We start from the raw sequence: 26,065 nt of genomic DNA, 5'->3' as shown, positions 1-26,065 counted from the left end.
TGGACGATCTAGATCTAGGTATGCTATCTCTCGGTCAAGAAGATAATACTTTAGACAATTCCCCTTCTAGTATCCGATTTATTCTTGGTTGAAACAATTGTTATCTTTTGCTGGGCTAAAGATATTATATCAACTTCAACTTTAGACGGTGGAAACTTATGTTCCGCTGGTAAGGGTACATAACTAGTTATAAGATAGTACACATCGATATAAATAAAAATATATGATACCCTTGCTACCAAGTCTGAACCACGTAGCTATAGATATATATATAAATTACGTTCTTACTATGTTTAAATTACGTTCTTCTTTGAAAAACAATGTCAGAAATATAAGTCTGACCATCTCGAGGGCACAATCTAAAAGTAGTTTATATTTTTTTTTAAAAAATCATTTTAAATAGAATTAGGACATATTTTCATGAGAAAACAAAATAATAGCCTTAAAACACTTAAAAACGTAAATTGTTCATAACATAATCCTAATACAAAAATAGAAAACCAAATTCAAATTAGATCTAGATACATAAAGTCATAAACCAAAGATATAAAGAAAAATACGTTACTAGCTAGCTACTCTAAAAACTAAATCCAATCAAAGAAAAGAAAACCGCCATCAACGTCGACCAAAGCTTGACTTTACCGACAAATTGACTTGCAGAGTTCTTGGTCGGCGCCGGTGAAACAACCGGGGAAGGACTGGCCGGACTGGAGGGGGAAGATTTTCTGGGTACCGACGGTGCTGGCAATGGGGATTTAGATGCTGCTGCTGATGGGGATTGAGACGGCGGTGGCGATGGGGATTGAGAAGGCATTGGTAACGGTGATTTAGGCGGCGCTGCTGACGGGGATTTAGACGGCGCTGCTGACGGAAATTTAGACGGCGCTGGTGATGTGGATTGAGACATTGCTGGCGAAGGAGATTTAATCGGCGAGTGTTTTACTGGAGATAGAGACGGCACAGAAGGTGGAGGGTAAGGGAAAGGAAGTGGCTGAATTGGGGCGGAACTGGACGGAAGAGTGGAATGTCTGCCGGCGACCGGTACACGGATGTCGACTTTTTCACCAGCTTCACAATGCCCAGGAATGGTGCAGATGAAATAGTAGTGGCCGGGGTACTTGATCCGAAATGAGTCGTTGCCGGAGGTGAAGGTGGCGTAAGGAGCGGCGCTGCCCTTGCATGTTAGAAATTCGGTGTATGTAACTCTTGCCACGTTGTGGAAGTCTTTATTGTACTCAAAAACTACATACAAAAAAAAAATCATGTAATATTAATATATTTTAAACAAATAATATATTAAATATAATATAAAAATAACAAATAGCTACAATAAAACAATCTAAAATACATAAATTAAATTATTTACCAATGGTGTCACCAACTCGAAATGTTTTGGTAGAAGCCCAAGTCTTGTAATCCACATGTCCAATGTTGGTCCAGCCAGCAGAACCACCAACTTTATAAACTTCTCCACCGACCGCCACCGTAAACGCCGCCAGGAACACCGCCATAACCACGGCCATTGTTGTCCTCATAGTTCTAAGAATTTCGGCTTTGAAACTTTGCTCACCACTATTTGTATTTATCGATTAAAACCAGGAAAATTTGCAAATTTAGATGTAGAATGTAAAGAGCAACGATGTATTTATGCATGAGTTTTAGGAAATTACGGAAATAATATTATTATTTAATTTTTGATTCGCTGAAATCTTTTTCATTAATTAGTTGCCTTAATTAATCATAATCCTTGGTTTCAAGATTTTATTTTGGAAACTATATAATGTACTGATTTTTTCCTTAGTAAATATAAATTTCAAGTTAAGAAATACTAATGGATTATTGAAATGTAACGTTCCAACTTCCAAGTTCTTATTGAAAATATAATCAACATATTCTAATGTTTGAACAAACTTTATAAAGTATTATTTTTGAAGTTTAAATTTAAAAAGTTAAATAAAACAATACTTTTTTCATTTTAGTTAACTTAAATCTTGATTTATTTCGACATACAACCTCGTTTATTTTCTGATTTTTTTTTTCTCTAAAGAGAAAATTTTCTAAATACGCTGTCTAACCTTTTTGTCAAGTTAAGTGTCATATATATATATATATATATATATATATATATATATATATATATATATATATATATATATATATATATATATATATATATATATATATATATATATATATATATATATATATATATATATATATATATATATATGGCTAAATAACAGAGGTTTAAAGTTTTTAAAAGGATAAATTTAGACATTTTTTTAGTTATTAATGTTGTCACAAAAATTCTTTATTGAAAACTCGAATAATTTATTTATTTACACATATTTCAATCAGCATAAAGATTCGATATTGTCCACTAAATATATTATTTGATTTAGAAGAGAAGTTAATTTCGAAAAGAACATCTACTACTTTTATATTTTTCATATTTAAATCAAATTATTTATTACCAAATTAAATCACAGATAAGGTTTTGAAGAATTACATATATATACCATAAATAAATAATAAAATACCATATTTACCTTATCTAATATCCAAATATCATTTATATTTTAAATAAACATACAAAATATTATATTTGTTCAAACATTTTCTCTAAACATTTTAAAACATTTTTTTTAATTAATTTTTTGTTATTTAAAATTATTTATAGAAAATTTAGATTGAGCATAATACCTTTGATACTTTGTATACCAGGTAGAAACGAATGGAAGACGTCATCTTCTTCATGAGCCTTGGAAGCTCATATTTTTAGAATTATGTTTTGTTGACAATCACATAATGTATAAATTATATAAATTATAAATCTATAAACAAAATTAATTATTTGTATATAACTATTTATCATATTATTCAAACAACCATTTTACTAAATAAAACAAAATTCAATTTAACACCAAATGAAAATAAATATCATACATTCATTATGGAAATATATATATGTTATCCTAAGTCGAGTAGGACTTGGAGACCAAGTAATAGCAACCTCGTTTTTAGGAAATTATAAACAAGTAGGTTTCTAGTTTCCTAATTGTAATCTAATTACAAGTCAGTAGTTAGGAGTATATATACACATGGTTTTAGGTCGAGTTATGATCATTGGAAAACATTGTAAACATCGTGAGTTTTGAGTGATATTCTCACAATAATCAAAGAGTTATTTTGATTAATATAACTGTGTTTACATATTCTGATCTTTAATTGGTATCAGAGCTAAGAAACAAGAGGGTTGTGAGATCGAGTTCGTTACCAGATCATCATGTCAGACGGAGAAGATGGTGCAGGGGCTCCTCCGGTGAGAGTGAAGGAGGTTGGGACAACCACAGTCGCATGTACGATGCTTACATCCACCAATTACATTGTATGGTAAAGTGGTATTAAAGATTCACAAGGCTTGGACAGTGATCGATCCAGGAACAAATAAAAATGAGGAGAAAGATTACCTTGCTATGGGGTTGCTTTATCAGGCAATTCCAGAAAGCTTGATAATGCAAATTGGTGATGTCGATTCTTCAATGGTTCTGTGGGAATCGATCAAGGCTCGTTATGTAGGAGCTGATAGGGTGAAAGAGGCCCGATTGCAAACCCTAAACGCCGAATTCGATCGGCTAAAGATGATGGAGTCGGAAACCATCGACGCGTATGCTGGAAAGCTGTCCGGCATAGCCTCGAAATCAGCAGCTTTAGGAGAGATTATTGATGAATTGAAATTAGTGAAGAAGTTCCTCAAAACCTTGCCTCGTTCGAAGTTTATACACATCGTTGCCTCTTTGGAACAGGTGCTCGATCTGAAATCAGTCGGATTCGAGGATGTTGTTGGTCGATTGAAGGCATATGAAGAAAGGATAAAGGAAGAGGATGCCGATGAGAATGATCAATCGAGGGTGCTATTTGTGAAATTGACCGGAGACGGAGGAGTGTCGTCATCTGGTGGTACAGGTGCGTCGAGGTTACAGAGTGGAGCGAAAGGAAAAGGGGCAGGTGGATCCGATGGATATAGTCATAACAACGGATCCGGATCGGGTGGTTCAAATGGGCCCAAATCAAATAAAAGCCTACATGGAAATAAACACAATAGCTCATCACAAGCCCAATGAGGGGAGCCCAATTCCAATTCTAATTGCAAAAATTGTAATTGTTGTTGTCACAAGAATCGGAAAAATATGGAAAAAGACCGATCTAAGGTGATTTGCTTTCGGTGTGACAAACCGGGTCATTTTGCTTCTAAATGTCCGGAACGACTCCAAAAATTACAAGACGGTGATTTTTCGGAACGTGACGACAGTGACGAATCCGTTTTTTAAATACGGATCGGGTTGAAGAATTCTCTAGAAGGACTTAGAGATTCGGGGGTGATTGTTGGCATCCTAAGTCGAGTAGGACTTGGAGACCAAGTAATAGCAACCTAGTTTTTAGGAAATCATAAACAAGTAGGTTTCTAGTTTCCTAATTGTAATCTAATTACAAGTCGGTGGTTAGGAGTATATATACACATGGTTTTAGGTTGAGTTATGATCATTGGAAAACATTGTAAACATCGTGAGTTTTGAGTGATATTCTCACAATAATCAAAGAGTTATTTTGATAAATATAACTGTGTTTACATATTCTGATCTTTAATATTTAAATATATATTATACATTTATGCATTGATATGGTTTTCCCTTAAGCTTTAACTAACAAGAAATACACTAAAAATGTGTAAGTTCAAAGTTGAGGACTAAATTGTGCTAATAAAACTTTAACATTATATTTAGTGTTGATGAATAGTATAACACTATATATAGTGTTAATTTTAGTTAAGGCATATACCCTAAAATATTTTAGTGTTTGTGTCTTTATAATATTACTTTAGTTAGACAACCAAAAATATACTAGACACATCTATCACCATCATCGTTTAATCTCTAAGTTTAAGTTGAAAAATAATTACTATTTTTGGTTTGCTTAAACTAATGCTCTGATACCAATATGACATTCCCTTTTTTCAGGAAAAAAATACTTTACGCTTTAAAATCGTAATATATTTGTTTGCGAAAATTGATATTTTTGATATTTACATTGTTCTTCCTATCTGGGACAGGGATCGTATTTCTCATAAGAAAATTGATATTTTTGACTATTTTATGGCGATTGAGGCGGTTTGGTTGAGCTCGGGTTTGGAGGTATTATTTATAGTCATTTATGCCCCTTATGGGGCGGATTGAAAGAGACATTTGTGGAATAATGTGTTCCAGTTGATTAATTCTTTTCATGGGGAGTGTGTTTTGATGGGGGATTTTAACGAAGTCTGAGATTAGTCGGAAAGAATGGGGTCTCAATTCCATCATTCTACTGCTAGGAGTTTTAATCAACTTATTAGGCAAGCTGAGTTGATTGACATTCCTTTGGGTGGTCCTCATTTTACTCGGAGTAATACGTGGGGTTCAAAGTTTAGTAGGTTAGATCGTTTTTGCTCTCGAATGGTTTTTTGGATTACTTCCCTCAATGTCCGGGTATGGTGTTGGATAAATTTATTACCGATCACAGGCCCATTTTATTATTGGAGCACAATGTTGATTATAGTCCAGTTGATAGCTTATTTTATTTCCTTATTTTTATTAGTTTATTTTATATTTTTAGCTCTTTTTATTAGTATTGCATTGTATATTCTTTATTTTCTTCATCATGGATCGTATCGGGAACTTTTTATTTTGCATGAGGAATTTTGCAAGATTTTGGAGCTTGTTGCGGTTATGGTTTAGCTTGGAGACGGGCTTAGTGGGCTCTCGAGGCATTGTTGGGCTTGGCGGATCCATAAAAGAAGATTTGAGCCTTAAGAGTTAAAGACTTGGATATTTTGGGCTTGTGAAGATGGGTCATAGACTTTTATTTTGGGCTTGAAGCATCCACATTTGAAGCTAAATGATGATTGGTTGGTTTAAATCACATGGATATGGAGGGGACCAAAGGAATCTTTGGTAGTGGAAGGGTGGAGTGGAGAAATGAAGAGCCAATAGCATTTCAGCAACACTTGCGTGGGTGGAATTTCCGTCGTGCGGGTACCTGCGCAACTGCCCAGTTTGGGCATTTTGGTCGTTTCCCACACCATAACCTTGGGGGATGAGATCTATCAGCCACACTCTCGATTTTTCACCATTGGAGACCTAGAGGAGGCGATTTTGAAGCTCAAGACTCATTCTTTTCATCTTTCCAAGATATTAGTAGTTTCTTTATGCAATTAGACTTTTGTGATTGTTATTTTGTTGCCATGAGTGGCTAATTTCTCTATATTGGTTAACTTTGGTTAAAACCTTTGAATGTTTGTGGGTTTTTGAAGGATTCATGCTAGATTATCAATTATCTTATGTTTATGGTTCTAGATCATATTTCTTATGCTTGTTTAATGCTTTGATCGTGAGCTTGGCACTTGAATGAGCTATTGTTAGTTTATTTCTTTGGTTTTGCATTGAATCATTGAATTAACTTAGAACAAGGGATTTATGATGGTAAAAATCATCTCTAGTTTATGAATCATAGCTTCTTTATGGATGTGTAAGCATAAACATCCTCTAGGAATTGGGGATTCCTTCTTTCTTATGGCTGATTAACTTCTTGGGTTCAATTGCTTCAATTAAACCTTTGATCTTGATTAAGAAGGTGTGTTGTGGGCTTCCCCAACCTTCATACTACCTAAGAGGAATCTTGGCATATCATGCTTCAGGATTTCTATAACCATTTTGGGATGAATGATAAGCTTCATGTTGAATCCTAATGATAAACACACAAATGTTCATTGTGTTGAATTGCCTTAGTTAACCAACTATTTCCAATATTTGAGCATCTCACTATCTTGCTTAATTGCAAGTTTTTAGTTATTCAAGTCTTTTAGTTTTCAAGCAATCATAACCCCCCCCCCCCCTTTAGTTTAACTGTAGTTAGTTAGTTTATTTACAATAGTTCTTTTAGATTGCATTGGTGATAGAATACAACCATTTCCCCGAGGATCGATACCCCTTTTTACCATTATATTACATTTTATTTGCAAACAAAGGGTGTAATTTGCTTGGTGGACTTGACATCCCACCAAGTTTTGGCGTTGTTGCCACCAGTTCCATTTCATTTATTTCCTTCTTTGTTCGATATGGAATGGTTTGATGTGGTTGTTAGAGATTCTTGGTCCCAAGTTTGTGATGGGACACTCTCGCCTTGGGTTAAATTTAAGAAAAAACTTCAATTTCTTAAATCTAACTTCCGTGCTTGGAATAATACTAGTCGGACTCGTATGGAAAAAAAAAAGGAAATATCTTTAGGAGATGCTCGAATCTTTGAAAATAGACTCATGGAAGACAAGCGAACGACCGAGATAAGGGAGCAACGAGTCAATGTGCTTAAAGATATTACATATTTTGATCATATTTCACAATTGGATTTAGCTCAAAAGGCTAAAATCAGGTGGGTATTGAGGGTGATGAAATTTCGGTTTCTTTCATGGTTCGTTAAAGCGCAAGCGATACCAAATGGCTATTCGAAGTGTCTTAAAAGACAGGATTTGGGTTGATAATCCAATTATTGTGAAGGAAGAATTTCGAGCTTTTTATCACTCTTTTTTTTTCTAAGAGTAGTGATCCAAGACTTATGACAGATCCTTCACATTTCTCCAAGTTGGTAGTTTCTCAGATTCAGTTTCTTAATGCCCCTTTTACACATGATGAGATTAAAAAGACGATTTGGGATTGTGGGTCTACAAAGGCCCCGAGACTTGATAGGTATACTTTTAGTTTTATAAAGATGTATTGGGAAATTTTATAGGATAATGTTGTTGATTTCGTGACCCATTTTTACAACAATTCTTCGATTCCAATGGGGTGTAATGCTTCATTTTTTACTTTGATTCCAAAAGTTAGAGACCCGAAAAATGTTAGAGATTCTAGACCTATTAGCCTAATTGGTTTCCAGTATAAGATTATTGGCAAACTTTTAGCTAATAGATTGCTAGAGGTTATTGGGAACGTGGTAAGCATGGAGCAATATGCTTTTATTAAATGCAGATAGATTTTAGATGGCCCTTTTCTTTTGAATAAGATCGTTGCTTGGAGTAAGGCTTCCAAAAATCCTATTTTGATTTTCAAATTTGATTTTGAGAAAGCCTGTGATTCTCTCTCTTGGGATTATCTGGTGTAGATTATGAGGATTATGGGTTTTGGTTCTTTATGGTGTGGGTGGATTATGGAGATGTTATCTTCTACCATTGTTTCGTTTCTCATGAATGGGTCCCTTTCATGAGAGTTTCATATGTCTAGAAGTTTGAGGCAGGGTGATCCTTTATCTCCTTTTCTTTTTGTGTTGGCTATGGAGGGGTTGCATGTGGCTTTAGTTAGGGAACATATAGCTAATGTTTATAGGGTGATTTGATATCTCTCATATTCTTTATGTTGATGATGTGGTTTTGTTGGTTGAGTGGGATCAGACGAATGCTCTTCACATTGTCCACATTCTTAGATGTTTCTTTCTGGCTTCAGGTCTGAAAATCAACTTACTTAAACGTAAGTTGTCTGGGGTAGGGGTCACGACAGATCAAGTCCCTTCTATGGCTCTTCGTATGGGTTGTATTTCAGGTACCCTACCTTTCTTCCATTTAGGAGTGCCAGTTGGTCAAAATATGGCTAGGGCTGAGTCTTGGTCTCCTATTATAGATCGTTTATGGTCTAGATTAGTTGGTTTGATGGCGAAAACCATTTCTTATGGTGGTAGACTTACTTTGATTAAGTCTGTTATTGGATCCATTGGTAGTTCTTTGATGTCTATTTTTCTTGTTCCGGATACGGTTTTGAACACTTTAGAGAAGGTGATAGCTACTTTCATTTAGGGAGCAGATTTGGATGAGCAACGTATGCATTGGTTTCGATGGAATAATAGACTTATTACTTCTAGAGAAGATGGAGGTTTGGATGTGGGTAGTCTTTTTGCATATAATAGGGCTTTACTTCTACGGTAGCGTTGGCATATTTTTCATTACACAAATTTGATATGGGTTAGGGTGGTAAAAATTTTATATGGGTTGGATGGGCACTCCTCTCCTCTGATTCCGAAAAGAAATTGGTTGGGTCCTTGGAATGGTATAACTCGAATGTTAGCTACTCTTAAGGACAGGGGGTTAGATTTTAAGACCTTATGCCCCTTAGGATATGAGATGGAGCGAATACTTCCTTTTGGCATGATGTTTGGATGGGTGATACTACACTTAATGTTTCTTTCCACAGAGATTTTGCCTTGGATATTTACCGTATGTGTACAGTTCGAGACCGTATCAGGATTGGTTGGGATATTGGTACTCTTAGATGCACCCCTAGGGTTGGTATTGAGCAGACTCGGTTGGATGCGTTCTTGGTGTTGATGCTGATGGGTTTTGGCTATAAGAACATCCTATGTGCTCATACAAACCCTAATGCTTGGATCTAGGTTTCTCTATTGTACATGCAAGTTATCCAAGACTATAAACCCTAGATCTAGCATATGATAATCAATATAACATATAATTAGGGTTTAGATCATACCTTGATTGTTATGTAGCAATAACAATCCCAAATCCTTCTTGTATTGACTTTAGAAAGCTTAGAGTCACAAATGTCACTCCTCTAATGGTTCACAAACACCAAGAGCAAGAGGATGAGGAGGAGAGAGGATGGAGGCTGCCCAAAATGTGTTCTAACCCTAGAAGAGAAGTTTGTCCACGTTTTTTAGCCTTAAGGGTTCTATATATAGTGAGGCTATTAGGGTTATCTAACAAGGAAACCCTAATTTGGATGCTTAAGCCCTAAGCAACCCATTGATTCCTTTCCTTAAGGCCTTGGACGATTTCTAATGGGTTTCCCCATATAATTCGTCCACTCCTTAATATAAGGCAATCCATAGCCCAAATTGTAATTATCCTATAATTACAATTCCAGCCCCTTAAGTTTAATTAATCTCTTTTAGTCACAAAACTAATTACCAATTAATTATTGACTAATATTAATTAAACAATATGATTTCTCCTTTAATATATTATTCTCATAATATATTACTAAATCATATTTAATCCCTTCTCTCCATAATTCATCCTATCAAGTTGCTTTGGTGAAGACAACCCAAAAGGACCATGCACCATCGGGTCAAGTACATACCAAAACAGTTATGGACTTAGACAGTAATCCAACAGATGCATGATGTCCAACTTTCTTCCATAACAGATAGATTAGGGTGGACTTTAGATACTACTGATGTTTTTTCAGTTTCTTTGGCTCGTTTTTTCTTAGATGGTGATTTGATTACCTCAAATCATATGGTTACTAGATGGAATAATTGGGTCCCCATTAAACTCGACGTAACACCCATAAAAATCATGCTAAATTAAAACTTTTTAAATCATTCAAAAACCAATAATTATTACAATTTTTTTCAAAATGGTTTAATGTTAGAGTATCCCAGAATCTAATCATAAAATCATAAGGAGGTGCACAATCACGCCCTCGCCTTCCCGCGATCATCAGAAGTACTTGAAACATAATCAAAAACTGTAAGCCCGAAGCTTAGTGAGTTACCCAAAAATACCAACGCCATACAAACCATATCAATATCATATAAACAAGCAGCATGCATAATGAGCCATCAGCCTGACTGGACCACCTCGTAGGGCCATCAGTCTATATGGACTGCTCTCCGAGCCATCGACACGTCTGGACCACGTCACAGGGCCTTCAGCCTATCCAGACCGCTCGTCGGGCCTTCGACCTGACTAGTATGCCCTACCGGCTCTGCAGTCTATCTGGTTCGCCCTGGATATGTTGGCCTTCAGCACAGAGAAGGTCCACCTCAACCCAACCCCCAAATCAAATAATCATGTGCACATTCACACTGATCTAACAGATCACTAATCATAGCATCATCCTATATACCATGATACCGACCTAATAGGTCACTAACATAGCATCATCCTATATACCAGGATACCAACCTAATATGTCACTAGCATAGCATCATCCTATACACTAGGATACCGACCTAACAGGTCACTAGCATATCAACATACAATAAACCCGGATACGAATCCGAAAAGGATCAGCATTGGTGCCTTCGACCCTGTTAGTATAGTGAGGACAACTCACCTCACAAGTAGCTCGGGATGATAATGTCAAACTTCCCCAAATACAGTTCCAACTCCAACACCTACATCCACCAATGATCCACTTCCATAAATTTACAAATTACTAAAATACCCCCAAAAGTCAAACTGGTCAACCCTTGGTCAAAGTCAAAGTCAACGATCAAGGTCAACAGTCTGTGTTGACCCAACTCATCGAGTGTAGCCCACTGACTCGTCGAGTTCTTCCAGAACTCGAGAAATCGTGAAAACCCTAGTCGACTCGTCGAGTTTCCAAACAACTCATCGAGTCCATGCGGTGTCCAAATGTCTGGAAAACCCTAACTAACTCACCGAGTCATCTCACTAACTCACCGAGCCCAGGAAAAAACCAAAACGGCCAATCTTCATCTGACTTGTCGATTTGACCATGCAACTTGTCGAGTTGACCAAAGAAGAAATTTTAGGTAAGGAGAAGGCCATAACTTGATAAAGACTAGAACTTTATGACTATAAGGGGCTAGAGGAATCCAGATCTGAAGTTACAACTTCAGATCATGCCCAAAACCAGAAATAACTCCACAACACACTAGAAATAGCCCTAAACCTTTGCATGAAGAGATCTAGCTGGAGAGAAGTCAAGGTAACGACTTGTTACCTTCATGATGATGCTAAGATGAAGTAGAAATCATATCCACAAGCTTCCCCTTGCTCCAAGCTCCTTAGACTTCAAGCTCTCTTCACAAAATCCACCTTCCAAGCTTATTAACACACAAAATGGAGAGTATGCGCGATTAGGGTTTTCTGAGATCAAGGGGGATGGTAAGGGAGGCTGAGGGAGGCTAATGACCCTTTAAATAGGGTGTAAAACCCTGGAAATTAGGGTTTTTCATTTTCCAGCTCCTACTCATCGAGTTGGGGTCCTCCAACTCGTCGAGTAGACCTTCTAAATCACGCGGGCTGACTAATCTCTACACGACGAGTTGGGGCCTCCAACTCGTCGAGTAGGCTTCTTAATTGCATGAAATCCCTAAAATCTCATTCCCGGAAATCGGGATGTTACACTCAATATTCTCATTTGTAGGGTGCAGCTTGAGAGTATTCCTACGAGAGAGAGAGAGAGAGAGAGAGAGAGAGAGATTTTGTGGTAGAGGTATTATGGTGGATTCGATTATGTGTCTGATATGTTCTTGTGCAGTGGAGACATTTGAGCATCTCTTTGTAGGATGTCCATAGTTGATTGATATTTGGAGTCGTATTACTATTTGGTGGGGTTTCAACATTCCATATCAGATGTCTGTGCAATCTTTACTCTCTTGGCCCGATGATGTCACGTTGAGAACCGGTTAATGGAAGGTTTTTGATGAAATCATCTTCACTACTTTTTGTACCATTTGGAATTTTAGAAGTTTGGTCATCTTTGGAACGGCTATCCCAAAAAAGTATTTTCTATTTGATGATGTAGTAGATAAGGCTTTCTTTTGGATTTCTTATACATGTAGCAAATCTAAGATTCGTTGGACAGTCTGGCTTTATAACCCGGTTTAAGCTACTATTTTGATGTAATTGTTTCTTCTAGCTCCTTCCTAGTTTAATAATATTTTGTCATTCGACATCAGTTAAACCACTCCTGTGTTCTTTATTGTTTTATTTATTGTTTTTTGCTAAGAATCAATCGATCCTACTATAACTTTATTTCAACAATTGGTATCAGAGCAGGAGACTGTGTAATCAATACGCATTCCTTTTGTTTGAAGAACTCTTTGGGTTTTCCGCTTTTATCGAAAATAAAGAAACCATCTTCTTCCTGTCGACGGTAACTCTTGTGTTTGATAAAACCCTAATCTCAAGTTTACAGGTCTGATTCTAGCAGTACCTAGGAAAGGCTCCTCATGTCACACGATGATTCTCAAACAAATCCCATCAACATCTCCAACAGCATTGGATCCACTACAAGGGTTCCCATTCTTTACACTCAAGACTATGAAGTGTGGGCGCATCACTTTGAAGATTACGTAGTTGGATCTGAAGGTAATGGTTATCTCATCTGGGAAGCTATCACGATTGGGCCGTTTGTTCATTCTAGAACGGACAGGACAATGAAGACTCAAAAAGAATATAATCAGCTTTTGGTGGACGTAGAGAAGATTCCACAAGACGAAAAGGATAAGCTGCTGTGTAACGTGAAATCCATGAGAATGATCAGATTCGCATTGTAGTCTGACACTTTTCGTTTAGTCGGTTCATGCACGACGGCTAAAGAAATATGGGATAGGTTAAAAGAAATATACTCAACCGATGAGGATCTAAAACACTTGATCCAAACCTTGTTGCTCTCAGAATTTGGAGCTTTTGAACAGAAACCTGAAGAGAAACTGACACAGACCTTCGATCGCTTCAATCAGCTCCTCAGCAAGATGATCAAGCATAGCATTGAAAGAAAAGTGATTGAGCAGAAGGTTACCTTCATGAATGGCTTAAGACCAGAATGGATGGCAGTAGTTTCAATGGTGAAAGCTCATGAACAGTTTAAATCATACTCGCTAGCGAAACTGATGGGTATTCTTAAATCACATGAAAGTGTGGTAACCAAGGAGGCAAAGGTAGTTTCGGGTGTGGGATCGCTGGCCCTTGTCTCAAAAGGCAAAAGTGTAGCAGAAGAAGAGGAGGATTCAAATATTTCTGAGTGTGACCTTACCGGCGAAGAATATGCAATGATGGTCACCAACCCAAAGAAGTTTTCACGAAAGAAGTTCCCTGTCAATAAGAACCGAAACTGGAAAGGAAGTTATAGCTTTGAGAGGGTAAAAGAAGAAACGAAGAACACCTCTCAAAAGGATGACGACGAGAAAGAATTCAAGCTTGTAGGAGACTCTGGATTCGACGGCAATTATTGTCATGGAAAGAACCACTCTGCCAAAGATTGCATGTTAAGGAAGATGGCTGAGAAAAGGGACGGTGAAGATGATGAGGTTTATTACATGCGAAAGATGGGAGAAATAAAGAAAAAGAAGGCAACTAATAGTTCAATGAATGCCTTGATTGTGCTGGAAAATGTGGATGAAGATGATTTCGGTGGCGTCGAAGTCTGGTCAACCGATTCTGAGGATGAAGAAGTCAGAAAACCCTCACATGGAAGAGCTTATGTGGCAAAATAGGAAGTTACTAGTTCGGCTGGGAAATGTTTAATGGTTACTGCTGGAAGACCAACTGAAGGTGAGCATATGGAGCCGAACCTGAATGAGGACAAGTGTTTTGCAGCCAAGCCCATGAGTGAGAGGATCAACGACTGTGATCGGTTGATCAAAAAGGTACAATCCATCCTTGAATCACTTAAAGTTCCTATCACAAACTATGAAGAAGAATTAAATGAACTAAAGTTTAAATTATCTAACTTAAGTGGTAGTCTCATACAAACTCGCTTAGCAAACTCTAACCTAACTGACCAACTCAGCAGGGTGTCTTTGAAGAGTGAGGAGAGAAAGATGTGGATTGAGCTGAAGGAGACAAAGTTAGTTAGAGCTAGGGACGAACTTATTTATTTGCAACGAGACAATTTAAAGTTTTTAAAACAACGGAATATTTTTTGTTTAATTGCAAAACGTTATATGCGAATGTTACTCAGTTGCACTTAGACTGTGAAATAGGGAAAAAGATTCACAATATCATCTTACCATTCCTTGAATTTAAGGAGGATGAGGTTATTGTTGACTGTGAATCAATGATATCATCAGACGAGACTTCCATCCCTTACAAAATAGGACTGGACAAGATTGAGACCTTTATTGACTCCAAGGAACACAAATGCATGCTCAAAAATCTTATGGATGAAAATGATAGGTTAAAAATTAAGTCTGAGACCATTCAAACATTTGACTCGTCAAACACCAAATTAATTTCAGGACATAAAATGAATATAGAAAACACTTCTGAATTTGATGAGGAAAGTGAAATGAGCGAAATCTCGGTGGAAGATGTGGTTGATTGCTCTGAATTATTGAAGAGCGAAACCGAGAATGAAAAACCACTCATATCTGAGAACGCGGTTGAATATGCTCGCCTGTCAAAGGAAAAGTTGAAGAAACTCAAAGAAAAAGCGGTTGTCTATCAGAAATTTTAAACTGTGCCAAATGAAGTATATGTTGTTGAAGGTGTCACCAAGAAACAAACGGCAGAATTGAAAATCTTGGTCGACAAAGATAATGCTGAAGGGTGCGACGATCACTTCTGGTTCGCCCCTATCGATAATGCAGATGAAACCATCGGCTTATCAGAGTGAACCTCGTGGAGGGTAAGGGGTAGATATGTTGTTGAACCCATCAACAAACCCTCAAGTTTTGATAAACCGAGCACGAGTGGAACAAAAGCGATACCAGAAGAACCAAAGAAGGCATCCAATGTATCTTCCAAGACAATCGAAGCTCAAGAAGAGAAGCCGAAATCAAGCTTCAATATTCATAAATCTCAAAAGTAGTTGGCTGAACAGAAACGCCAAAGAAATAAGAGATACATGAAGAATCTGAATGAGCGAAAAACAGTTTTGGAAGTCTCAAAACCCCAACCATGTTCCTTCCAAGAAAGAGTCAAATGTCAAAGGAAATGACAGGCCAAAGATCAACCGAAAGGAAAGTTTCAGTCCCAGCTCCTATTATTCCAAAACTCAGAACCGAACATCCAGTTTCGGTCCTAACGTCAAGGATGAGAACCAAAAGTCTAGTTTCGGTCCTTCTTGCTGCCAACAAAAGCCTTATTCTGTGAAGGATATCAAATGAAAGGGAAAGCTTAATTCGAACTCTACAATCAATAATAAGAAAAAGTCAACTAACCCTAAGACTTAAAAAAATATTCGAAAACCAACTAACAAAACAACATCTGAAACACCAAAATTTAAACAAGACAAAAATAAAATAAAATTTTACACCATCAAAAGAAAAGACAAACCCACTCTAATAAAAAGAACTTATTTGGTTGATATTGTTGTTGCTATTCCTTTTTCTGTAAAAGACTCACCAGGGCCCAAGAGACGTTGGGTTCCTAAATCTGCTTGAATTTGCAGGTTATAAGTGACGAGTAGTTCGATGACGAATGGTACATAGACAGTGGCTGCTCACGTCACATGACAGGAAGGAGGGAAGAGTTGAGGAAGTTTCGGTCCCTTAAGGATGGCGGATGTGTAAAGTATGAAGACAATTCCTATGGCACAATCAAAGGAAATGGAATGATAACCAACAGAGAATTCACAATTCGAAAAGTGGCTTACGTGGAAGGATTGCAACACAACCTCATCAGTGTATCTCAATTGGTTGTGGGAACCGGTTTGAAAGTTTCATTCGATGATGAGGGATTGGAAATTATTGAAAAGCAATCCAAAAGAGTTCTGTTGAAGTCTGAACGCAAGGGAGAGATGTATCATTTAAATCTCAACCCAATTCGAGGAAAACCAACAATATGCCTATTGTCAATGATTTTGTTCCATATTTCATAAGAAATGACCATGTTGCCCTTCAATTGTTTTTTTATAAATACTTCTTATCATATAGTGTTTAGCTCATAATAAGTTCAATTCCAGAACATGAAGCTTCTCTAGGAGTAGTAGCATAGCTAGAGCACAATAACATGATGTTACAAAAGTTCGTCTTAAGGAATGTCAAGGTTTTGCATAATATGGTGTTGGAGGGTAATATTAGAAAAATATTGGTTTCTTAATTTGTATTTGATTGGGAGTGGTTTTTTTTTCTTTTGCAGTCACTTGTTGATGGATTACATGCACATAAGGATTTTGCTTATGATATCCTTAGGTTGAGTGGTAAGTTCATTATTTTTTTTTTCACTTTTTCTTCTGTGCATCTCTTAATAATGCTATAATTTTACAATGTGTTAAGTTAACACGGAGGTTCTTTGTTATATATATATATATATATATATATATATATATATATATATATATATATATATATATATATATATATTCCTATTCATGAATGGGATAAACTTTAGATATATATCCAAGAAAACATGATCACAACGACTTAATAACATATATATGCCATTTTAGAACTCTTAAACTAAGGTCTTCAATTTTAATCATCAATCCATAACTTTCTTTTCTAGAAACAGGTACTTTTATTATTCTTAATACATGGAATACAAATTTATATTCATTCTTTGTATTAGGAGTATAATTGTTTTCTAGATCAGATGTATAACTTTCTATTCTAGATCATATACATATTTATCAGCTGATTAAAAATAATTGTGTTTACTTTCTTTTCTTCTGTGCATCTCTTAATAATGCTATAACTTTCTTTTCTAGATCAGATGTATATTTATCAGCTGATTAAAAATAATTGTTTGATTCTCCTTTGGTTCACTCTATTAGTCTCTTTTTGATATATTATCTGACACAGAGAATGTTAAGGTATTGTGTTTACCCCTACTGGTTTTTGTTGCTTTGTCTATTGTAATAATCTAAGCATATTATTGAAAATCTATGACTCAGTCTGTCTCCCTCACTACTATTCAAGCCCAAAACGTCTTTAATCGTTGACATTTTAAGTTTTATGATTCGATCTATCATTCTCACCATGAATCAGACCTAAATGTAACCAAAATCTTTATTTTCCTGGCAAATTTGTTGATTTTGGGTTTTGAAGTAATATGAAATTAGGAAGATTTAGGATTTGGGGTTTGATTTATAGACCTTCTTAACATCCACACATGCTTTGGCAAATCTACTATGAAAGATTATCTTCTCTTTATTAAAATTGAGTTCATTAACTGAAACATCCACATATGTTTTTATTGTTTTTTAATCCATAATGGTTCAAGAATACTATTTGGTAGCAATGTTGCATATACTTCTGTCCATATATGAAAAAGAAAGCTAATTTACTTGGCTAATGAAAAGAATTTATAGTTATTTTTTTCCAGCTCAAGTAATTGTATGTTTTCCATTGGACATGAATGATACAACTGGCCTTTATAATATTAGGAGTTCTTTTTAAGAAAATAGAACTTAGTTGTTACCATATTCTATCAGCTGGTTTTGAACTCTTTTTTTACTTTGATTTTTTTTTTTTTGTGTTTTCACAAATTCATATTTGTTTTCCGTTTTTTTATTAAAAGTATAATGTTTATTTTGGAAAACCCGGTTGATTAGCTTGTATATTTTTTGTCTGATAGGTGTGGTAATGGTAATATTTCCAAGTTGTCAAGGTCTTATAACCAACAATAACTCCAATGGTTTAAAAGGTGCAAGGATTGACAATTTGGCCTCTAGCTTATGGCTTCATGGTCCGGTCATTAAGGCGCAATCTGGACCAATTTATGGGTGTGGGTAACTTCCGTCGCCAGTTCACTGCTTATATGTTCTTTGCCGATGCACACGTTTTTTGTAATCAACATGTTTCTAAAACATAACCATTCATCGAAAGAGGACTCCTTGCTAAACTAAAACCAACGTCCACCAAAGATAAACTAGTTTTCAAAATGAATTATTATGCGACTAAAGTATTCACATCCTAATCATAAACCATAAACCCTAAACCTTCAATATTAAACAATAAATGAAACTATTTTCCATAATGTCATACAATTATTTACATACATTTATGATATTTTTAAATGGTGAATGCTATTTATAAAGCATTTTTTTTCTTTGGAATCGAATATGTTATCATGAAATAGAAATAATCTATTTTTTACCCAATGGATCCAACATAGGAAAACATATATCCAATATACACAAAAGCGACAAATACAATAACAAATATATTGTTCGTAAAAGAAAAATTAATCATTAAATTAAAACTAATCACCTATAGAAACTAACTTTTGAAAAAAATAATTCACCACCCGTCGTTTGGCGTGGATAAACGGCTACTATGTGTGTGTGTGTGTGTATATATATATATATATATATATATATATATATATATATATATATATATATATATATATATATAATAAACATGATAAATTATTTCCTAAATAAATGGGGCACCTCAGCAGAAGTTGATGAAGGCTATGATCGAGAAAGCTTGCAAGCTTTGCTCGTAAGTGGTGATCATGATCTTGAAATGACATCGACCGCCCAAGATTTAAGTAGTTAGCCCGAAAAGGAAAGGAGGGGACGGATGGACCTGGAATTTTCATGATCGGCCAAGGCCCAGTTTTATTGGCTTGTATTGTAGTCTAGGCTCTAGTGTCTAGTACTGCAAACTGCATTGGTCTGAAGTAGTGGTGCACAAAAAAACCGGTTCACGATCCGAACCGGTGTCCGAACCGAAAACTGGTTCACCTCTGAACCGGTCCAAGCTAGAACCGATCCGATACCGAACTGAAGCGGCGGTTTGAACCAATTCGTATTTCCGAACGACGAGACCGGTTTCAAACCGGTTTACAATGAACCAGACTTTCGAACCGGTTTTGGACCGATTATGAACCGGTTTTTGAACCAATTATGAACCGGTTTTTGGACCGGTTATGAACCGGTTTTTCAAAATGTTTTTTTTATGTAACCTATAATATCCCAAAAAGTAAAACAAATAATCAAAAAAATGTACACTTTCTGCCGGTTTTTTTTAACATGTTCAAAGAACCGGTTCAATAAAACAAACAATCAAAAAAATATACAATTTCTGCCGGTTTTTTTTAACATGTTCGAAGAACCGGTTTTGAACCGGCTTAGGAACCGGTTTAAGATGATCCGGTTTGAAGTGAACCGGTTTGCACTAGGCCGAAGCGGTTTGTATAGGATCGGATAAATTTGATGGTGAACCGGTTTAATTAAGGGTGAACCGGTGTTGACTTTGTTGACTTGAACCGAACCGGTTAGGAAAAAAAACCGGTTTGTACACCTCTAGTCTGGAGTGTGGTGGGACCGACCGGAGAATATTATTAATTAGCAAATGTATGTGACGAAGACCGTTTAGTGATGTAATTAATTAAGTAAATGAATTGCAGCCAAGTGAGGTGAGGTCTAAAAAAAAGGGAAAAGTTTGAGAAGTGTAGAAATTAGAAAAGAAAAAAGGCCCACCCAGACTCTACATAACATAACATTACATTACAGCGCGAGGAGAAAATTAAAAAAGGAGCAAGGTTCAGACATTGACGGAAAGCTCAAGTTGGCCACTGGATGAATCAAAATACGCTTCAATGACAGTTGTTCCAGTACCACCACCTACATTTACCTCCAATGCCTCTGCAAATAGTTTCACACCTTGCTTCCAAAACCGTGAATCTGATCACAAACAAAACAATAATTGGATTGGACTTTTGCAAAGTATGAGATACTGATTTTATATTTTATTTTGATGAGAAGCATTAATTAAGCATAGCATGTTATGTTAGATGTTACCTCCTGGGCCAGTTGACATGACAATGTTGTTACTTGAATCCATCACCCAATCTATCCAAACTGCAAACCCATGGCACACACCTGCCTCTATAAACTCAACCTGTAAATTGATACAAAATATATATTATGTTGTTTTTCTTTCATTACATACCCTAATAAATTAGTACAATTTTTTTTTACCTTGGCTTTCCCATGGCATGAACTCAATGGTTTCATCAAATCAAACTCCATAATGGTGCATGTATCACTAAGTTTCTGCAAATAATTATTACATGGCATGAGTGTGAGTGTGAGTGTGAGTATGTGATTCATTCATTCTAGGTTTTGAAATTACCTCAACTTCTCCACATTGCCAGATAAAAAAGGGTAAACAAGGGCTTTCGCTTGAAGATGCTCCTAAAGTAGAGTTCACCACACTCATACTGTGATCAAACCCTTCAATCTTTTCTAAGGAACGACGACTTCTCCACAGATCCTACACTTCCATCAAAACAATCAACCTCAAAAAAACTTACAGGGATTTCTTCTATGTTCTACTTCTACATTTGGTTCAAATTAACCATTACTACTTTCATATCCTTTTTATATGTAAAAACTTCTTTCTCATATAGGGATAAAAAAATATTCATTTCCCATTTTTTCAAACATGCATGCACTTACTTACCGGGAGAGACATTGCACAAGCCTTGAGAATTCCTTTGCAAGGCATTATGCACACGTCTTCAGATAACACAGAATCAAGCATCGTCCTTTTGCTCCTTCAAACCATTATTTTCAAAATTAAAATAAATACCATTCACTGCAAATGTATTATTACTTGAGAGAGAAATTTACCAAAACTGCAGGTTTTGCCAAGGAAGCATTGCCTCAGCACCAAAATAAAACGGCTCTGCTATTAACAGATCAACCTGTACACAACAAAAGAAAAGCTCTTATTTGTTGGAAAAAACAACTAGATAAACTACTTGATCGTTACTTAAAGTGATGAACAGAAACCCTTTTTTATAAAATGTGGATGGAGTAACCTTCTTTTGATGAGTATCATCCATAGTCCATTGTTGTTTCCTGTTGCTTATAACTTCTACTCGATCCATCGAGTAACCATTTTCATTAGCAACAGCTTTCAAGTATTAAACCCTTCTCCCGAATACCAGGAAACAATGATATTATGTGTGCCTTTTTGGAAAGATGAGCAATGCTGATTGTTAAAAAAACACTATCATCAGCAACAACACACAAAGGAGACTCTTTCTCTTCCAACTGCAATGCAATCACATGAAATTCCACATCATGTTTGTATCACTATGTACATATTTGATGAGACTTGAGAAGGAGACAGAGATATTACAGCATGGTTTATGGCCTTTAACATGGAAAGCCTCCAGTAGCTATCTCCATAGATTGCAATTCTTTCAGGTGAGAGATTAATAATGTGAGAGTCTTGACTTCTAAACTCATCATCATCATCATTCACATATGATCTCTGAGCCTTGAATCCGTATGAAATGTTGGTTTCTGTATGAGTAGCTTCCATACAAACATGTGTGTCCTTGCATACAGACAAACCTTTCCCTTTGGTGAACCAGACACACTGTTTCCAATGGTCACACCAATTTCTAGTACCTATCCATTTAGGGGCTGTGGAATAAAAAATCTCCCCTTCATCATCAAGCTCAAGTACCCACCTAAAATAAAATTAAAAGTACAAGTGTCTATCTATCTGACATGTTTTCATATATAGAAAAAGAAAATCATCAGTAGTTCAAAATAACATACCATGAGATAACAGCATGAACTATACCATCATCAGTTGCCTTTATATACATCTCCTTTTCTCCATGACTGTCTGGCCGTTTCCAAAACTCAAATTCAAAAATTTTGAAAGGTTCCGACAGCTGGATAAATACTAATTAAACTGAGTAGGAAAAATAAAACTTTAAGAAAAAAAAAATGAAGAAATAATATTTACAACTACCAGTCGAATGTCTTCAGCCATTGCATCACAATGCATGGAAAATTGTTGAGGTTTGACCCCTATAATATTCTCCTTTCCTTTTGGAACAAGGTGAATTCCATCTTCCATGTCTGCTTCATTGTTAAATAGATCATGCAGTTTCCACAAGTAAGTGCTTTCCACCAACTAAGAGAAAAACAAAATGAGCTATATATATACATTAAGTATTAAGTATTAAGTATGGTTATTGAAAAAAACAATGAATCACCTGGGCATATGTAGTGGCTCTATAAGGCACTGTTTTATAATTTTCCACCAACAGATTGTCATATGCATGCTGAAGAGTGGGGATCAGGCCTTCACCCAGGAGTTCTGAGTCGAGAATTTCACTCACAAGAACATGAGCACGAGAAGCAATGTCAACACCAACTTGTAACTCGTCAGATCTCTTGTTGAAAAGGCGTATCTTATGATCCATATTATTGGCACGTAAAACCTTCTTCATCAACTTCACCATAGGAAGGTATGATTCACATGCAGTCACCATTCCTGCAATGCCCATAGCCCTTGCACCCATCATAGATAGCAAGCCAGTTCCAGATCTACACAAAGTGCAGAAAATCTTTAAGTCTTAACTCTTAACATAAGCAAAGGGGAAATGTAGTCACATACCCAATATCAAGAACATGACAGCTTTTTGTAACAGTTTTATCAATGGCGTCACGATACGCTTTGTTTCTTGGAGCATCATTGAGCATGTCAAGGTAAGAAGTGGTAGCCAGCATTGGTTTAGGGGATATATCATCGACTTCTTCTTCAATCACTACCCACTCTGAGTTACCGGTGAGTGGGTCGACTCTGAGTTGGAACATAAGACCAGTTGACTCAGGGCTCATTGCTTTACTTGAAGGATGGCTAACACTCGAAAGTGTACGAACTAGGGTTCGAATGCTCAAAACTGCTAACCTATTTAATCCATTTTGAGCCCTGAACTAAATGAAATTAATCATTAAAAAAATAAATTACCCTAATTTACCAAACGAAACAAAAAAGAAATGAAATTAGAAGCAATTAGAAAAGACTAAATGATTGTACCCAACATATCATTAATCATTCTACTTTCAATGTGCCATGCTTTAATAAGAAAAAACAAACACACAACACTTACAAAATGAAAGTAGGATGATATATTACTTTATCCAGAACCAAAATTTGTATCCTAAACTAACGATTTGATTCCAATATCTTACATTTTCATCTCATCACCAGGGCCGGTCCAAGCCGGTTTGAGGCCCGGGGCAAATACAAAGAATGAGGCCCTTTAAAACTTAAAAAAATAGTATTTTTTTGAACAATAAATGATATTACATTACAGCTAGCAAATACAACTAAAAAAATGATTTTTTTTTTCAAGAAGTGTAGATAAATCTTAGAAAAAACATAAGAATCATAAATGTCAATAAACATTAAGCTCTAAAATCTGGTTATCAAGGTATTAAAAATAACACTTTAAGCAACAATAACTTCAATTACCCCTGTAAAACACTTTGATCACTGAACAAGAAATAAGGTTAGATGGAAAAATAGTCTTAATATTCCATCATTATTGGGATCGAAATTTTGAGTCATGACTACAAATTAAGCAATTAATATGCTAAACTATTATACAAACATCAAACACACAACAAAAACCTTAACTCTAAATCCCATAAGTCTCCTAGACATTTTATCAAACATGTGGCGTACATACCCATTAAAGGAAAACATATACCAAGCTTCAGGACGTCCTTCTCTCTTTCTTCAATGGTGGTATTTTATCGCTTATTTATCCTATTCCACTTCATCTATCTCTTGTCAATTTTAGTACCTGAAAATTAACAATTTCAAATTATATACAAATGTTCTATTTCAATACAACCAGATGAACGTAGAAAAACACATAAATAAAGTTGAGCTTCAACAGTTAAATCAATAGATGAGTAGAAGTTTGTGACTCTCGATTCTCAATCGTGGTGGTATGGTGCTATGCTATTTCAGGAAAAAAAAAAACTTGCGAATTGAAAATAACAAGGGCAAGAATCGAGATTCAGTTGTTAGAAATCGTGAAAAGAAGGAGAAGCAAACAACAATAAGACTCTCGATTCACTATCAATTCTAGTATCAATGTATGATAGGATAAAAACTGAAAAGGAGGAAAATGCTTGGACAAAATCAGAGCATTAGAAAGTCAGAAAAGATGAGAAGAAATCGATTCATTTGAAATTTAAATAAGAAAAAGAAGAAATCGACTAACCGTTGCTTCTGGAAATGGAGAATGTTGAAGAGTTATGGCGCCTTGGAAGTCGGATATCGCTCGCCTATTATCAGGCTTCCTCTTTTGGATGGGGCTTGGCCCATTCCTATGGGCCGGCCCTGCTCATCACCAACTGGGCCAATTTTAAACTGTATTCCTAAATCCAAAGTGTTTCACAAACAAGGGACAATTTTAGCTACTTAGACTTTCATAAACCTAAGTTAGTGCATTTAAATGACTCGTGGTTGTCTAACATGGCCAAAAGTTAAAAAAGTTGAAAACTTTGGTAACATGGAAAAACTTATCATCGTAGACAAAAATTAGATCAGATAATAAGATAAACCGTGCTAAAATCAAATAGAAATTTGTAATAACAAGTAACCCTAAAAAAATAAACCAAATTGTTGATTTTAAGTTTTTTCAAGTTTTCAACAAAATGACAAATAATTGAAATAATCCTAGACTTGCTTAATGCTTACTTGTTTCATTCTTGCAACTTGAGAGGGAAGTAATAATTAACTAAGTTTTCAAGAAAATGAGAAATAACTGAAATAATCAAAAGACACTTGCTTAAATGCTAAATGCTTTCGTGTTTCATTCTTGAAGGTGGAAAGCGAAGTCGCCGGAACTGTGGGACCGCCGGACGCCGGAAATGGCGGTGAAAGCTGCGTAAAAAATACTAGAAGTCTGAAGTGGGAGGAGCAGGGGTAGGGGCGTGTGTCGCTACAAAAGAATGGCGAGCAGCTCTTCTGTTTCTTTCTTTCTTCCCTGATCAAACGAACCAACTAATCGGTATCATCGAACAACCAAATTCGTTAAACCTGTTGGGCCACTTTGTTTTGAAATCGGGGTTTTTAAGTTTATGTTATATGATTCATCTTCGAGTTTGGACAACTAAAATAGTTTAGGCTATTTAAAAACATAAGACTTATAAAATTAGAGGTAGCTCGATTTTTCCACTGTAGGAACGATGTATAAAAAAAATTTCTAGAACAGCAACGGGAGTCGGGAGATTAGAGTCTGGATTTGGTTTGCCTCCATCGGACCACTATACCAGGCAATAATTTCAGAAAAAAATTATATACTAATATTATTTGGCCGAGATTAATGACCCCTCCAAAGTTGTTAAAAAATATTAATCTTACATTTTCGAGATTTACATGTATACTAAAACTCAACTAATATTATAAATTTGCGATTATAATAAGAACGATATTAGTTATTACAATTATATATCTTCAACAAAATGATTACACTTGTTATAATCATTATGATTGAGACAAAGATCAAGGATCCAATTGAAAAAATGAGAAATGTTAAGGGCCAAAAATT

General features: G+C 35.8%; 3 protein-coding genes across 3 annotated transcripts; 1 reads left to right on the top strand and 2 right to left on the bottom strand.

Moving 5' to 3' along the window:
• Positions 1-469: 469 nt before the first annotated feature.
• On the bottom strand, positions 470-1,523 carry LOC111917615 (blue copper protein). Its single transcript, XM_023913277.3, has 2 exons — positions 1,367-1,523; positions 470-1,242 (listed from the first exon to the last, which is right to left on the bottom strand). Exons 1-2 carry the CDS (start codon positions 1,521-1,523, stop codon positions 578-580), a joined length of 822 nt encoding a protein of 273 aa, XP_023769045.2. The 3' UTR covers positions 470-577.
• Positions 1,524-3,286: 1,763 nt separating this feature from the next.
• On the top strand, positions 3,287-4,124 carry LOC128126174 (uncharacterized). Its single transcript, XM_052763945.1, has 2 exons — positions 3,287-3,337; positions 3,411-4,124. Exons 1-2 carry the CDS (start codon positions 3,287-3,289, stop codon positions 4,122-4,124), a joined length of 765 nt encoding a protein of 254 aa, XP_052619905.1.
• Positions 4,125-20,056: 15,932 nt separating this feature from the next.
• Positions 20,057-24,865, bottom strand: LOC111917632 (protein arginine N-methyltransferase 7). Its single transcript, XM_023913301.3, is given in 15 exon segments — positions 20,057-20,369; positions 20,487-20,586; positions 20,667-20,741; positions 20,821-20,961; positions 21,151-21,244; positions 21,321-21,394; positions 21,512-21,617; positions 21,619-21,746; positions 21,835-22,171; positions 22,263-22,381; positions 22,462-22,626; positions 22,709-23,042; positions 23,113-23,427; positions 24,191-24,307; positions 24,734-24,865. Coding segments are annotated over 14 exon segments (2,145 nt in total). The 5' UTR covers positions 24,208-24,307; positions 24,734-24,865; the 3' UTR covers positions 20,057-20,229.
• Between the last annotated feature and the right edge of the window lie 1,200 nt (positions 24,866-26,065).

The sequence above is a fragment of the Lactuca sativa genome, chromosome 5 (genome assembly GCF_002870075.4).
Source record: "Lactuca sativa cultivar Salinas chromosome 5, Lsat_Salinas_v11, whole genome shotgun sequence".
NCBI classification, from domain to species: domain Eukaryota; kingdom Viridiplantae; phylum Streptophyta; class Magnoliopsida; order Asterales; family Asteraceae; genus Lactuca; species Lactuca sativa.
The sequence above is the reverse complement of the archived record's forward strand: the minus strand, read 5'-3'. Positions and strand labels throughout refer to the sequence as shown.